The sequence below is a fragment of the Pipra filicauda genome, unplaced genomic scaffold (genome assembly GCF_003945595.2).
Source record: "Pipra filicauda isolate LSUMZ 115617 unplaced genomic scaffold, ASM394559v2 scaffold37_size4185640_pilon, whole genome shotgun sequence".
NCBI lineage: Eukaryota > Metazoa > Chordata > Aves > Passeriformes > Pipridae > Pipra > Pipra filicauda.
The window spans coordinates 2,650,174-2,667,527 of NW_024104509.1; the positions used below are offsets into that span (position 1 = coordinate 2,650,174).

The 17,354-nt window shown below is 37.8% G+C and overlaps 1 protein-coding gene across 5 annotated transcripts in view; it reads left to right on the forward strand.

Moving 5' to 3' along the window:
* The window catches only part of TRPM3 (transient receptor potential cation channel subfamily M member 3), a 386,166-nt gene that overhangs the window by 306,323 nt on the left and 62,489 nt on the right, over window positions 1–17,354 (forward strand). For all 5 annotated transcript variants that reach the window (XM_027752172.2, XM_039384840.1, XM_039384841.1 and 2 more), the window contains exon 9: window positions 13,718–13,790. In XM_027752172.2, coding sequence (XP_027607973.1) covers window positions 13,718–13,790 — 73 coding nt within the window. The remainder of the gene's footprint in view (window positions 1–13,717; window positions 13,791–17,354) is intronic.

Genomic DNA, 17,354 nt, shown 5'->3' on the forward strand with positions numbered 1-17,354 from the left:
ATGATGTCAAAATACAAATAACAGGTGAGTACACTGCCAGAGAACTCAGTCTGGCAGGGACATTCCCCAGTGGAGCCCCTCTTGGCCCTGGAGTCAAGTGGAAGAGAGGAAGAAAATCAATCAAGTAGCAGGCTAGAAGACTTCACTTCAGGTTGTCCCTGAAAAACACATTGAGTTGGGTGATAGCTCAGAAGTCTGTTTTCTATCTTAGTAAATAAATTAGCCTTATTATTTTCCCTTAAAGATAGTAGTTCTGGTGTCTGAGTTTTCTGACAAATACAGGCTGCTCTATTCTTTTTAGAGTACTTCATTTTGCAGCTTAGATTGACATGCTGCTGGAGTGCTTTGTTCACAAATCACAATGTGAATTTCTCAGAAGCCAGAATGTGTTTTCCAACAAGCTGCATGGGTCCATCTGTGGAGCTTCATTGGGCAGGCCCTGGGAAAGGCCACTTTGGCAAAACAGAAAGGTCTATGTTCCTGAAAACAACCACGCTTGTTGCAGTGAGAGACATTTGTTATAAAATTAATTATTCCAAAATAGTGTTTTGAGAGTGAATAGACCTAAGTTTATATCCATTTATTAGAAAATGGAAATTGCTGTGAATCAGAATAGGGCCAATCTTAGCACCCTAGTAATAAAATGGCACATTAATATTAGCAGTAAATCATTCTAGTTAAGTTTGTCTTCTTATTACTAACATGACCTTTTTCTGCTAACTTTGGAATATTTGAGGGTTCAGTGGCTGCATTAAGCAAACTGATAGTGTCATTGCCTACCACTGCATTACAAGAAGGACTTGCAGAATGAAAAGTCTGGTCAGTGGGCATAAGTTTTTGTGTGCACCCATGCATTCCTGGAACTCATTTACACATAGAGGCAACAGATAAAATTTAAGTAGTTTCTTGCTGGAAGAGAAACTGTAAAATTCCATCTCTAGTTCGTGTCAGCAGGTAATGAATATTTCTTACTTGCTTCTCCTGTTTTCTGTTATTCCTGTACCACAGTGTACAGTCACTGTAGCAATCATGATGGCTTCTCCAGGATAATGTAAACCTTACTTCTACTTTGTGTTGCTGAGTATATATATATAGTAATAGATCATTCCAGATGCCTTAATGTGTTAACTTGCGAGTCTGGTGCTGTCAGATTGAAACAAGAAGGTGTCATGCTGAAGTAGCTGAGTGCACTGAGCTAAGACTAAGACAACCTGCATCACGAAGGTGCTTGCTATTGTGCTTTTCTTTCCGATAGAGATGGATCCAAATTGTCCCAAAATGCACAGTATATGAGCAGGCTGTCTTGCAAGGCTAATAGTCAAATCCCAAAACTGCCACACTAGTGCAGGGCTTCGACTCATCTTAATGGTTACTTGCAGGAAGTTGGGAAGCTGCTGAGTGATTCAGCAGTTTCTTTTCTATTTGGACTTCAAATATGATCCATTGGTGTTTGATGGTTTCAGTTTTCTGACTGAAAAGGCTGGAGCAAACCTGTCCATGTTTCTGGAAGAGTTTACACTGGGAAAAGTTTGACTTGATCACATACTAGCTGCAAAAAACCTTGTGCTTTACAGCTGGATGTGCAGGCTCAGGGAGTTTGTATGCTAATTAAACACCACCTGCAGCTGTTTACTAGCATACATTTCACTGTGATCTGAATTAAATGTTAGCTAAATCAGGTGAACTTTTAAGAATTTAGCAGCATATTATCACTTGCTTTCTTTGGCCCTTCCCAATTGTTAAAAGTTCATTAAGATCTATTCTTTTTAAAGAAACTTTTCTTCAATAAAATAATTTCGGCTAATGTTTTTTTATGCTGATGTCGTCTTTTTTTCTTATAGAGGCAGTGGAAAAAGGCTTGGTAACTTCTCAAACAGTAAAAGTCAACTGTAGTTCCTGCAGCATAGTTGCTGTGAACAGCATATAATTTGGCAATAGAGATTTGGAGCAGGAAAGCATCGTGTAACTGCTGGCCTGCTGGTTGCTGAAACAGCTCCCATGGAAACACTCTGAGATTTCCAGCGTGAAGTGTACTGATGGTAATTAGTTCTCTGCATCCAAGTAGATGTGCCAGTGCACTTCAGGAGTGACTGTAGCAACTCTTCTCATTTTGATGAAGGTTAAACCTCCTATCCATTCCTTGCAAATAAACGGGATTAGTCTAGTACTTAGGTCCTACATCTGTAAGTGTTAAGATATGATTGATAGTTTTTAATTTTGCAAATCTCACTTGATTTCTCCTTTGCTAAGGAAATCAAACCATATTTTGAGTTTTCAGCTGCCAAGAAGTCAGCTGGCCTTTGCCATTGACTCCACAGAGAATAAAATCTAATCCTAGGACCAGGTTTGTTTTTTTTTTATTTCAGTAATTCAGAGAACAACTTCCATAAGCAAAAGAGCTATATTAAAAAAAAAAAAGCACACGAAACACAAAACACCAGAACAAAAAACCCAAAGACAGCTGTTGTATTACACTGAACCCTTGAAAAACTTTAGATCCTACTCGGCTTTTCAGCTCTATCAGATGAGGTAGGGCTTCTGCTAATAGAAACTACAAAATTGTCAGACCTACCACTGAAGCAGAAGAGTACAATTTAGGCAGTTATTTCATCCATCCTGAACCTCTGCTGTGCCATCTACAGCACACTTCTGCGAAGACCACTATTCCTTTTGTTGCTTACACTCAGTAAGGAGATATTTTCTGTCTTATTTGGTGTATATGATGGAGTCACCTAATAGACACTAAAGCAACTTTTTACCAATTTTTTCTCTTCCTATCTTCCTAAATAGTTTGTAGTTAAAATTCAGCTACAGAAATTAAATTTAGAATGGGTTTTTTCCCTCTAAAAAATATAAACTTATGAAAATATCCATTACCCCATTTACACTATTAACAGGTAATACTGGGAAATGCACACTGAATCATTGTACAGCTCTGTCAATTGTCCAAGTAAAGAAAGTGAAGGCAAAACAGTACTGGGTGACACAGCAATTCCACAATAGTTAATACAGACCAAAGTTTGCAATCAGGAAATTGGAAGGGTTCAATGCAGTTTATAACTTCCGTGATAATGTTCAGAAACCTTCTTACTTCCTGGCTCTATTTTGTCTGGGAAGTCATAATTTCTTTTGTCTTTCTTAGAAAATATAATTACTCTTTTTGCGGCTTCAGATGGAGCACTGAGACCCATTCACTACTGCTATAATATCTCAATCATAGATGAGGAACTCACTGTGTGACATGCAGGTTCTCTGTAGATAATGCAGTAACTGCAAATTTACTGTCCTGTAGGAATATCTCACACTGAGTGAGCTGCCTTTTCCAAGAATTGCCTACCTAGTCTCACCAGCTAACCAGCTAGGAAACTAATGGTTTGTGCCTATTTTTGCTGCTTGGTTTCTGTGTGTTGTCATGACATTGTCAACCTAAATACAGAAGAGACGTGTCTTCATCATCCATAGTAAAACAATCTGGGCATCCATGCACTATCAGACTATTTGAAAATTTATTGCAAAGAAAAACTAAATATTGCAGTTTAGCATGGAGCAGGAGTACCTGACTTTAATATTGTTGCCACCCAACAAACCCACAATACTTCCTTCTAAGGTCAGCATTTTCAATTCAGATTAGAAGGCATCTGTGTGCATATAAGTCCTGCTGACAACATTTTTTAGGGTGGTGACTTGCAAGACATAATTTTTCAGTATATATAGCAGTGGAAATGACCGAACCGAATTCTTATTTTCTTAAAGTAACAGAATATTAGGTCTAACCATCTCAGTGATGAACTTCTTTTCATAACTTGTGGCTTTTTTATTGAACTTTGCCTTGAAAAACAGTTAAGTTTTACATTGCTTAATATCTGTGAGCAAAAGACAGGCTACAGGTTAAATTATCTCACTGAAAGCCCAGAATGAGAGCAGCCTTCTTTGCTTTTTATACAGAAATTGTCCTACCAAGGACTATTAGTTTGACAGTAGAGCAGATCCAAGGCAAAGTGCTCAAAGGAGCCCATTTAGTCAAGAATGAAACTAAGACTGTGATTTGCTGACGGTTCTTTGTTTCCCGGAATGAGCTGCCTTCAAAGAGACCAGAAAGAACTGAGGTACTAAAAAAAAATAAAGCTGAAATGGTGCACACATGGGTCTTACTCAGGAGCTCAAGCACACACATAGACAGAAGTTTATTCTAACCCTTCCAGTCTTGCGTGCTTGCTTATCTGTCAGAAGAGCACTTTCTGGGAGAAATACCCGTCTGATGGGGTTACATGACAACTAATATCTCCTTTAGAAGCATTTTATTCATGCTTTTCCCCAGGATATGCTGTAACCTAGGTATGATTCTTATATCAACAGTGGATCAAAGGTTCTGGACAACAGCTGCTTTGGAGACAGTGAGGTTAATAAACTCCTATATACTAGGTTGCAATTGGTCTTAACTCCTATTACTCTAGGTTTCAGATGTCAGTCTTCCAGGTGATAAAGCTTCATTACCTTATCCATTGTACTGCTTGGGTCCCTTTCTACCTGTTTAAGTCACTTCGTGTTTCAGAAGAATATCTATAATGTCAGTATCTTGCCAATACCTCCAAGAATTCTGTCTATAACAGAAGATGCAGAAAGTGCATTACATTACATTACATTACATTTCATTTCCTCCACATTTCTTGTCTGAGTCAGGGTAATGGAAGACCTTGAGTCACACCAATGGTTGAATGGAAATGTCTATCTCGGCACTTAAAACCATTTCTCTCTTTTTGGCTGTTCTTAACAAGTTTCAACACTGCAAGTCTGCATGAAATCACAGTTGTTTATGTGCACGGCCCAGTGATTTAAAGGACAACATCTGACTTGTATTTCCCTGTTTGTATGCTTTGTGACCTACAATTTATATTTACCCATGTATCTACAACTTTAAAATCAGGGACTGCTATTTCACTATCTGAACAGAGTCATAAATGTCCTAACATACCTGAATGAAACTTTTTGTATGTGGGAAAACAAATGTGTTTACTACCGAAACATTTTGGTTATTAATTCCACTGGAAAATATGCATATTCCATTGCAAAATATTGACAGTGCTGTAAGACTTAAGCAGTATGTGCACATCATAAAATATAAAGTCTTTTAAACGGGACAAAGCTGTGAGATTTCCACAGTCTGTTCTCTTCAGTCATTAATGGTGTATCAGCTGTGGAAGAAAAGGTACCAAATACAGGGGAAGACAAAAATTTACAGTAACTTCTGTGAAATGACAGATCCTTAATTGCAGAATTGCTGCCTTTTTTATAAGCACTGATTGTTTTGCTTGTTCCCTGCTTTTTACCAGACATTCAGTCTATGGAAGATTAAAACATGAAATGTTACAGTGCTGGCACAATGCAGAAAGAGATGTAAAATTTAAAAACTTTGCAAACAACATTCAAACTTCTCCCCTCATATCTGCTCCCTCGTATTTCCTCATTTGGAATTCTCTTTTGTACTCCTCAGAATAGCAAACTACTTAATTTAGGTTTTCCCTAAACACAATTTTCTTTAATCTTTCTATTCCTGAATTTTCTCTTATTTGGCCATCCCCTTTCTTCTGCAGTATTACGCATTGACTCACCTGCTCACTTTGATCTGTGTTATGCCTCCACATCAAGGAGCTTTTCCCCTGTGTTAAACAGGATTATTCCTTCCAAGAAAAAAGGAAATGCTTTCCCCTCTTATCTGAACCATTTTGACACTTTGCATAACTGACCTCCTTTAATGTTTTGTTTTATCAAACTCTCATTTATCTTTTCAGGGTAATTTTCCTCTGAAATATTTAGGTAGGCCTAGCTAAATTATAAATGTCAACATGTACTCTGGAAGTAACTGCCTATTTTGCTGAATCAACCTGTGTTCTAAAACAGGAGAGTTCCACATTTCATTCTCAATTGCATCTGCATTTTTGTAGAAAAGGGAGATATTTTCTTTCTGATTTTTGTAACTGAGATGCATATGAAAAATTTCTTTACTGTCAGAAGTGAAATTTAAAGACACTCAAAAATTTTCTGGAGGCAGCAGAAAACAAAATTTTGAATTATTTTAAGTCACCATATAGTTTCTACTGATGTCATAATGAAATGATAATGAGAAACAACTTCATCTTTAAAAGCATGGATAATTTGCAGCATCCTTAGGATGCTTAAGTATGTAAGGTAAGCACACTTGGCTGCTTTCTCTGCTCTCATCACTTCTACCCTGATTTTTTTTCCTTCATCTTCAGCTGTCCATTGTCTAAGCAGCAGGCACTGTCAATCTGAGGTTTAAAGCAATGTTTTTCATTATCTCTTGTCTCCTTCATGACAGATGATAAAACATCTTTCTGTGCAGTTGTGCACTTTCCCTCCTGATTTGGTGGGGTTTCCTCCCTCTTCACACAAATAACATACTAAAAATCTAAGCATATTTCTACTCACTCTTCATACTTTGAAGTGGTTGAGATTAACTGTACTGTAAAAAGTAAATGTTGGCGGGTAAGAGAATATTTTAAAAATACCAAGTGCAGCCTGATGCTGCATAGCTATTCAGATTTAATCCTATGCCCTTATACTGGCCGCAAACAGAATAAGCTCTTCAATCTCTGTGGAGTCTTTCTGAATAAATCCTAGAAAAAAAGTGCTGTGGTAGGAGGCAAGGACTCATGTTTTGACTAGTAAAGGCATTAAAGAGGAACTGAATATGCTGGTAGATGGGAAAAAATTTTATATCCTGTCATTTATTTCACCAGACACTGTTTTAAACTATTTCAAAACAGTTTTTTACATTAGTTTTCATCCTATGGCCTGGGAAACCTGCAGTTAATTATTACTACCTATTGCTCTTGTTTCTCATTCCAGGGGTGAAATCAACTTTGCCCGTATTGAATACAAACCTGTACATGCTGTTCACAGTATAGCAGCTCATACTGATGAAAATTATTCATTTATATATCCAACTATGACACAGTTATGCTGGTTTAGAGGGGACTCTATTTTTGTGAAGGAATTTCCTGTAGGTCTATATGACTTGCTAATCCATGCACTAGCACTGCTTCTGCCTGTCTTCTGCGCCAGTCCTGCTGTGTCCACACACAACAGGTTTCACCCAGATTTGTAAGGGACAGAAATGTGAACAGTTATTGAGGGTAGGGGAACAAGTTTCAAGAATTACTAGCACTCATTGCAATCTATCACAACCAGTAATTTGTTCTCTTAGGTATGTCAGTGCTCCTACCATTGCAGGGGTTGTGTCACCTATGACCTCATTTGCCTTCTGTTTCACATCATCTTCCCTCCTCAGCATTTATTTTAAGTATCCCTATCTTAGCTGGTGCTTTGAATTGGTAGCTGCCATTATGGACTGCATATGGACAGCTGTAATTTAAATGTCTGAGGTAACCCTGCACTTACATTCATATAGAACATGGGAAATCCTGAGCGGCGGTGTCACTCAGTGTGTGAATAATCTCTGAAAGTCTGTTTGGTATTCACTGCTCTCAGGTAAAACAGTGTTACCTGACTTTGCCTATAGAAGCTCAATGCAGTATAATTCAGCACTGAGGCAGGAAAACAAATGACTGAATTAATCATATAAGGTTAAACTGACCCTGCAGAGCCAGAAACGATGTACAGCAAAGGGAAAGGGTGTAACCTGTCAAACAAGAATGGAACTGGTTCTAAACAGAAAGCAGAGCAATTTTAAAACAAGTGCTTTTGATATAGTCCAAGGTCAGATAATATCCTCCTCCTGCTTCCCTTGGCACTCCCCTCAACCCCCTCCCACCTTGCTTTCTATTCTGCTGCTTTCTTTCTTCTGACTCTTTAGTTTTCACTTGCTTTCTACCTGCACTGCCTGAAAACTGGGTTTCTGCCCTGCTGGGCTGTAATTATCACTGGCAAGTAGCACAGTGTGCTGTAATCATTGTGCTTGCAGAGAAGGTCTTCTTTGGCTCAGTGATTTCCTACCACATTTTCCTAGGAAGAATGAGGACAGGTAGTTCATTTTCCTGAAAGTTCCTGTTAGGATCCTTTGGTAAAATCTGCAGTGAGATAGAGAGAGGATCTTTACAGCTTCTTGTTTGTTTGTTTGTTTGTTTGTTCATGGGTTAGTTTTGGATTTTTTTGGAGGGGGGCTAGGGAGGCACGTGTCCCTTGTGTTTTTCAGGGCAACTCTTATGCACTTTACTCAGGCAGTTTTTGTGGAAGCAAATGAAAGGTAGTCTATGACACAAATTTGACTGTTGGATTCCAAGCACATCCTCTTGAAAGGAGCACCACAGAGCTGGTGGCCCTTGCCCAGCTGCCTCTGGCTTTGAAAGTAGCTGCTGCTATACTTGGCAAGTAGATCACTATGGGCCCACTCAAAGAAATCAAGACATTTAGCAAGAATCTGGATATCTGTCAACACTGGTTTTGCACCTGGTTGATTTTTGCAGCTTTATTGATGATTCAGAAGCATTTCTGTTATCTACTTTAGGTATGTCTTTATCTGAAGATGTAACTCTTCAGGTGCAGTGCAATAGAGTTTTATATTTGTAGGGGATGTTATCATCAGCTTCTATTATATTTGTAAAGAAGAAAAGAAAATATGTTTCAAAAAAGAGTTTTCTCTTGGAAGTCACAGTTGTTCACTGAGATGACTCAGGTAATTACCTGAAAAAAGTCATTTCAAGCCAGTGAACACTGAGTAAAGAAAGAAGGAAATTGAAAAAAGACCATCCCCCAAATACCCAAAGTGGTGCAGAGGAACAGAATAAACTGTTATTTTACAATAATCGAGTTTAACATCAACAATTGAAAATACCAGCTATACAGAGATAATATTCTAACCCAAATTCCTAGGAGGAAAAAGAGTACTTGATTTTGGGGTTTTCTTCTTCTTTGGCTGTAAATTGATTTTTGGCTCAAAAGAAATAGCTGATTAGGGTAAATGGTAGTTATACTCTCTAAAACAATTTTATTATGCTCAGGAGAATAGAAAACATTTTCATAGCTACGGTGTGAAACAGATCAGCATAGAGAAAATTTCTGTTTAAACTAATCTTCCTTTTTCACAGCAATGCAGAAGAATGTCTAGTGGTAGTATGACTAAAACTACAACTCTTACTCCTTGTTTTCTTTTGGCAAGGTAAGCAGGTCTTAAGCATATATGACTTTTTAACACAAACTTTGGAGAATTTATTATTTTATAATGAAATGTCCTGGATTCCATATATATATGCTTTATTATGTTGGTTTTCTTTTTTTTTTTTTCCACTCAAGTTGTACAAAGTCCAGGACTCAACAACAGGCTTAAAGGGTCTACAGTAGGTAGGTGAAAAGCTCTTAGGCACTGTGTCTTAGAATGGCTTATTCTTTTTCTTAGTAATGAGTTATTGAATGGGTTTCTAAGTGTTTAATTTACTGTTATTTTTGCATCTCAGTGGCAGACATTCATCCAGAAAGAGGTAGATGGGAATAGATGTTACTGACCCAGATATTTTCCTTTAGCACAGTAGTTTTTTTAATGCAGTAACATCTGTAGCCCATTCTAATGGGGCTCCAGTCAATGTCCTGTTTTAACAGCTCCAGTGTGTTTTTTCTCAGTTCTCTGTAGAGGCTCACCTACCAGTGTACCTGTAAATGGCACTAGCAAGTTGTGAGATACACTAATGACTCTCTGAAATTAGGTAAGCATATGGCAAACATTAAATTCTTATCTGTTAGTTGGGAGAAAAGAAAACACCAGAACAATAGGTCTTCAGCAAGACAGACAGGTTTTTTGATACCTCAAGATATTGAACATTTCTAAGTGTAAAGTCTTCATAAATACTTTAGGATGTGTCTGTATTTCCCCATGCCTCTGACTACAAAAATTAAAGGTTGCTATATACATTTTAAATGTTGCATGCTTGCAAAAAGATATAATTTATCAACCCCTCAATGTCTGGTGTCAGGTAACAGATCTCCCTGCATCTCTGCTCAAGGAGAGATGGCTGCCACCCAGCCAGCTGTTGTGGAGGGATAGCTCGAAAGACATTGATGGCTGCAGATATTTCTAGTGTAAAGTGGCCACAGATATTTATAGTGAAATATGGTCACAGATATTTATAGTGTAAAGTGGTCAACTCGTAGTCAGATTTTCTGCTGTGTTCATGCAGCTTTGTCTGCTTATCAGCCTAGGCTCTAGCCAGAGTGGGATTTTGGGTTTGGTGCTGGGTTCTCACTGATAGCTTCATGCAGCAGGATTAACTTTGGTTAGTCCTACTTGCTGAGCATCTGTCTGGACAAAAGTTTGGTTACCTTGAACAGGAGAAGTGCTTCTGCCACAGAGAAAAAGCAGCTATGGATAGTTACAGTTTATCTAATCCTTAAGGAGAGCCTGAATATATCTGTTTACTGTCCTAAGAGATTCCGGACATTCAGAAAAGGCAAAAGTCTACAGTACCAGCTGAGTCTTTGAGATACTAAACTCACAGCATTTTCAAATTAAGTTGACGTGTGATTGACAGCCAGCTGAATATGAGTCAGCAATGTGCCCACATGGCCAAGAAGGCCAATGGCATCCTGGTTTGTATCAGCAATAGTGCAGCCAGCAGGACCAGAGCAGTGACCATGCCCTGTACTTGGCACTGCTGAGGCCACATCTTGAGACCTATGTTCAATTCTGTGTCTCTCACAACCAGAAAAACATTGAGGTGCTGGAGCTTGTCCAGAGAACGGCAGTGGAGGTGGTGAAGGATCTGGAGCACAAATCAGAAAAGGAGAGGCTGAGGGAGCTGGGATTGTTTAGTCTGGAGAAAAGGAGGCTCAGGGGAGACCTCATCACTCTCTACAACTACCTGAAAGGAGGTTGTGGAAAGGTGGTGATCGGTCTCTTCTCCCAGGTAATAGGTGACAGGACAAGAGGAAACAGTCTCAAGTTGCAGAAGATGGGGGATTGGATTGGATATTAGGAAACAAATCTTAGCTGAAAGAGTTATCAAACTGTCAAGCGAATCTTGAACAGCTGAAACAGCTGTCCAGGGAAATGGTTGAGTCACCATCCCTGGAGGTATTTAAAAGATGAGTGGATGTGGCACTTAGGGACATGGTTTAGTGGTGGACTTGGGAATACTGGGTTAATAGTAGGACTTCATGATCTCAGAGGTCTTTTCCAAACTAAACAATTCTATGATTATATGATTCTGTGAATTATCATATTTTTCCTTGATTCTGTCTAAAATTCTAGTTAAATTTTGGACACAATCCCAAACTTATAGTAATTCTGGTATGAGTTTGAGTACTCTTTCAATTTCCGTTCTTTTTTTTTTTGCCATTGTTTATCTTCTTTATTTTACTACTTGAGTTATGCTAAGCATCTTAAAAATAATAATAAAGCAACAGTTGTTGTGGAAAGACAGGCTTTTTATCCTAATGTGACAAAGTTACTTAGTTCTATTTTATTTTTACTACAGCAACACTTTGTTCTGCTGAATTGGGTTTATTTTTCTGATGCATGCAGAGAAGAGGAATGAAAGAGAAACTGGAAGTTTAAGGTTATATGTGATCTAATATATGCAAAGTACTTACTTTAATTTTCCTGTGGTGATAAGCCATTCAGTACTTGCAATTTATATAATGCCTCTTTATTAAGCTGGGACTTCACTGAGCTTGTGTTTGTTTGAGGTGCTCTTTATTCCTCTTCTGAGCTGTTGTTCAGTGTGTTCAGACCCCATTGTGCAGACTGCCTCACCTTTGACCTTAAAGAATAAGAAGGACATTTTGCCATGTGGTGGCACCTCCAAGTTTGTCATCTGTGGCATGGGAAGCACATCATGACCACGTACAGTAGAGAGTCTGACCTCATCAGCTCCCATGTTGATTGTGTTTTGAGATGAGAAATACGCAGAAATGTGTATTTCTACTCACATTACCTGTGGGTAGACTGACTGCACTGCTGAGAAAGCTTCATTGCCAGTCATTGAGGAAATAAGAAAAACATTTGGAAAATTGTCATGCAACTTTTCTTTACAAGAGAGTAATCAAACCCTGGAACAGGCTTCCTGGAGAGGTGCTTGATGCCCATGTTTGTCAGTGTTTAAGAACCATTTGGATAATGCCCTTAATACCATGCTTTAACTTTTGTTTAGGCAGTTGAACTAAATGATTGTTGCAGATGTCTTCCAACTATTCTGTTCCTATTCTATTCTATTCTATTCTAAAGCTGTGGTATGGGTATAGATATCAAGTAGTTTGCCAGAAACATCTGCAAATTTTGGAGGGAGAGAGAAAATAGTTCATTAAAGTGTCATTTGTGATTTGTTTCAGCAATACTTTAAAGGGTCTAACTTGAAAACAGGATACTTTAGCTGGGGAGGTTACCTAACTTATGCTTTCTTATATTAATTGTTTTAGACATCATCTAAATTGATTGACTAATTGAGCTAAGACAGTTTCCTATTACTTTATCCAGTTTGCCTTTTTAGCCTCTAAGATGCTATACTACTGTCACTGATGCCAAATCCTCTTAGCTCCCTCTGAAAACCCTGAACCTCTAAGATCAAATGAAGGTAGAATAGGTGCTACAGGAAGGCTACACTGGATTTCCTGGGATATGCTCTGCAGCACTGTTTCAACTGTCAAATTGAAGCTTCTCACCAAAGTGCTGCCTTAGCCTAGAGACTTCATAGATCTCCTTCCCCTGTGATGGTAGACAGGTCTTTGTGCCCTGATGTTTGCTCTATACCAGATGCTGCTCCAGTGCAACATTGCTGTATGAATAGCAGCCTAGGAACATGGAAACAACATATGTTGCTGAATATGGGTATAAAATACGTTTACACAATTCCTAATTAAAGGTATCTATTAAAAAAAAAAAATAAAAGAATTGAGGCAGTCCATACTGACAGGAGAAAAAATATAATGTAACAAGATAACAGATATTCAGATCAAAATGATGACATAGTTTTCGTGAGTAAAGGAAAGGCTCTAGTAAAAAGCTGCAGTCTCTGTTGCTTCACAAGAAGCAGAAGCCCAAGAACAACTATTGCCATGGCAACAAAAGGAGCAAGGGGATTTACATTTCTATATGTTTCAGTGCAGTCTTAACCAAGAGTGAATCTGGATAGAAAGAGCAGATGCACTATATTCATTCTTATTCTTTATGAATTGTGTATCTTACTCACTACCTCAAACCCTGTCATTTACAGTGAAATGTCACTGACCATACATGGCTAAAAATGTTTCTGGACCTTCTAGAAGCATAATTCTTAGATTATTTATCTAACTTACTGCTATATGAAATCACAAGGTCAATCACTGAGTATATTGCTAATTTCAATTGACAATATTTATTCAATGCCATGTGCCATCCATCAGGTCCACAACTTATAATATACCTAAATCCTCCTTGTAATCTATTGGGAACACGAAGTCTAATGTCTTTATTTAGTAGAAAAATATTGCTTCATCTCTAATTTCACCCTTTAAGTGTCAATAAATACCTTACTTTACCCATATGATCATTAATACAATTTCTCTAGTAAATTTTATGTCATAAAAAATACTGATATGTTAATACTCATGTGTTAATGTTGATATGTTAGTCTAATAAGCTTCTCCTATATAAAGTAAGATCATCTTGTAGCCATCAGGACATTTTGACAATCAAGTGATGCTGCCCTGATTTGTGTTCTTTTTTTAAAAATTACTCAGGTTTCAGTAACAGTATTGTCTTTTAACATTTCAGATCACAGTTTTTCGCATGGGATCTGAAGGACATCAGGATATTGATTTAGCTATCCTGACAGCACTACTAAAAGGTAACAGTTTCACCCCACATTGAGTCTGTATCAATCCAGTCTGTCTGTCCTGTGCTGAAACCTTCATTTATTGATGATACTTATTCTATCAAGATGGCAAATCTATACCATGAAACTGAAGTATACCTGTCACTCCAACGGCTTTATACAAACCCAGCTCTGTCTTTAGTGTTTAAATAGCTGATGTTATTCCTTTCTGAATTTTTGTTCTCCACCCACAATCACAAATGTGTCACAAGAAACATCAGTGGTGACCCCCCACCAGTTACTTGAAAAGGTTAGTATTCACAAGAAGACAGCCTAAGGACTTCTCAGACTTAGATTACCTTGATAGCTAAAACATCCATTTAGATAAAACCAGCTCTATTGTCAAAGTAGAAAGTTATTTGTAGTTATCCTAGGAAAGTCTGGAAATGTTGTGGGATTCCTTCCAGCGTCACTGGTAGAGTTAAGAATTCAGCTAGTGAGGTAGGAGGGGTTTTTATCTTAAGCTTGACAGGTTGTTAAATCTTTCTAAGCCATTACATTTTACACTTACACTCTTAGAAGAGTTCTCACAATAAATCTGCTGTTGCTACAGTTCCTTATAGACCCTGGTCTTGCAGACCCACCATTTAGCTTAGCTTCCTTCAAAATCTTATATTATCAGATAATTTAGTATCTGCTTGCAAATACAGAAACAGGTGAGATTTTAAAGGCTCTAGAGCACATGTAATTTTCCCAGTCAAGGGTACTCACCTAAACAATGACTGGTAGGCCTTCCATTTGAATGGTATTCCCCCAAAAGAGATTTTCACAAACTGCATGCATCAATCACCATGGTCATCTTGTTGCTGTCTTGACTAGTTTGTGCTATGTAGTACTGGCCATACTGATTTTAAAAACAGAGAATAAGACATACCAAACAAAATTAAGGACCAATCTTAGAAACATGAGGGAATGGAATTACAAAGGTAATTAGGAAAACTTACACTTCATGAGACTCTTCGACAGTTAGTTGTCAGTATGCTCTTGATCACCCCCTCACCTGAATAAGAGTGTACAGGTGGGTCAGACCTGAATCTGAGTCGCAACAGAAAATGTAATAGATTTACTGAGTATTCAAAAGGTAATCACCATTATTCTTGCTTGTTCCAGGGCTCAGTTTTCCTCTCAGTTTCTTCCTGTTCAGGTTCACAAAAGCTATATGAAGAGAGAAGGCCTGAGTAACTTTCACCTAACCATACAAAATAGTATTTTGCCTTCTGCGCAATTTTAATCCCATTTAAAAAATTTTACTTCAAACATTTAAAACAAAGGTCTGAACAGGAAAAGTAAAGAAGTCCTGGTGACTTCAAAAATATGATTGAAAGCTGATAGCTATCAACCAAGGAAAGGAGCTGTCCTTACTTTGCTACAGTAGCTTTTGTTTTTTAGGCTTCTCTAGTATTGTTTACTCCACTTCTTTTGATCATTCCAATCAAGATACCAGTTGTTTGTCCTACAGCCAACATGACTATTTTGCTGCTGCTACCCAGAGGTAAGGAATTTTAGCCATCTGCATTCACACAGAAAAAATATAAATCAAAGTGAAGAAAGGAAAGATAAATTAATTCAAAGCAAGAACAAGAGTTGCATCCATCACCAAATTCCTCTTTTTTTATCCTTAGGAAATAATTTAATTGCAGATTTCGTTTTTATCTTAAATAAAACTGAATCCTTCTTTTCCTTTCACTGGAAAGTTATTCCCTTTACATTCGTTCTTAAGACAATGTCTGAAAGTACTGCTCTTGTTCTACTAGTAAGACACAAAATGTCTTAAAGTTGTGATTCCACTTTTTCTAGGTTTATTTTCAAGATCTAAATCCCAGCATAGGTTCCTGGAGTCTTCCAAAAACTGACTCTTGGAAGCTGAAGAAAATAAATTGTAGACCTGCAAGGGATTGTTTTCAATTTGGAATGTTCTTTTGCAGTATTTACACGAGCAACTGTTCTATAGTTGCTGTTTCAGTATATGACTAGTCCTCTCTGATCTGGAATACCCATTTTGCAAGTGCCTAATTGGTGCTATTGTCCCCCTAGTAAAATAAAATTACCTCCTTTCATTAGATTGGATTTATCAGGCATCTCTGATTAGCCTGAGGCTTCTGATCACAAGGCATAAAAGTCCAGATAACCTTATTTAATCAGTATGTGCAAAGATGAGATCTCTTGTCTCAGGCAGGTCAACTGTCCTTATTCACACAGTTATTCATATCTCTGTACAAAGGTTCTGTCCCACTTTGAAAGAAATACTGACCTTCTGTAAATACTCCATTAGGCTGATGGGTAGTGGGGTTTTTGATCAAATCAGGAAGTCTAAGGTAGCAATGCTGAACTACTTGTCTATTGATTTGTAATAAGTAATTTATTTGTAATAAGTAAAATATTTTTTTCATGCCATTGGAATTTTCATACCATTGGATTCCATGCCATTGGAAACTTACTTACCACATTTACATGTCTCTATAATTAAAGAAAAAACAATAATTGTAATAAGTAAAATAAATAAGTAAGCTGATCTGGGTATTGGGTCTGAGTTATCTTAAAATTCTTAAATTTAGATTTAAGAATTAGTCTCTTTCTACTCTCCAGCAGTGTGTGAAAAAAAGGGGGAAGAACCAAGTATGAAACCACTGAGTGATTATTTGTAACTTCTTCTCAGTCTCACTGATGAGGAATTTGCACTTCTTGATAGTGCAAGAGGAGCATACCAGCTAATTACCCGTCCGACCCTGGTGTGAGTGATTTGGTAAGGGAGGAGGGGGGCAAGGACTGAGAAACACAAAGTATCATTCCTATGTGCTGTGTAAAATTTGTGATTAACTGGTCTCTTTTAAACCCACACCAGACACACTACCAATTCAGGAACTGTCTTGGACAGGATATTCGGCAGGTCCCAAACCCTGCATCACATGTTGTTTCTTTGTTTGTTTTCATGAGTAACTTGTTTAATCTTGTCGGCAAATCTATCCTTATTGGGAATGATCTCCAATAAACTACAGAACGGCATCCAAAGTGGTTATCAATTTACATTGCATGGATGTCACAACAGCATATGGTTTGTGAATTCCTCTATTTTTTTCATTTTTTTTTTTTTAATTTTGAGAGAAATGCGAACGTGGGAAGTAAGTTTCCAATGGCATGAATTTGTAGCAGGCAGATTTATTGATACAGTTTAACTGTTTGTGCTCTCTTAGCTTGAACAGTTGGAACTCAAATCGTAATGAATTTTGTCCTTTTGCAGCTGCTAGCTAAGCAGAAGGCATTAAGACAGGGAAGTTAAAGACAGCATATGGAGATGTTCTAAAAAAATACTTGTTTTGAAGTGGCATGAAAGATCCCAGTTCACGAAGCTGTTGCAACGTCTGGAGCAGACTAGCACCAGCTACGTTTCAGATGGTGCTCCAGAAGCCTTCCCAGTGCAATTGTTAGCACTGGGTAAGAGGTGCTGTGTGGTATATGCATAGTAACATTGTTGCAGTGTAACCCTCTGAGATTACCTTTGTCAGGCTAATGCAAATCTGATGTCTCTGCATACTTTTC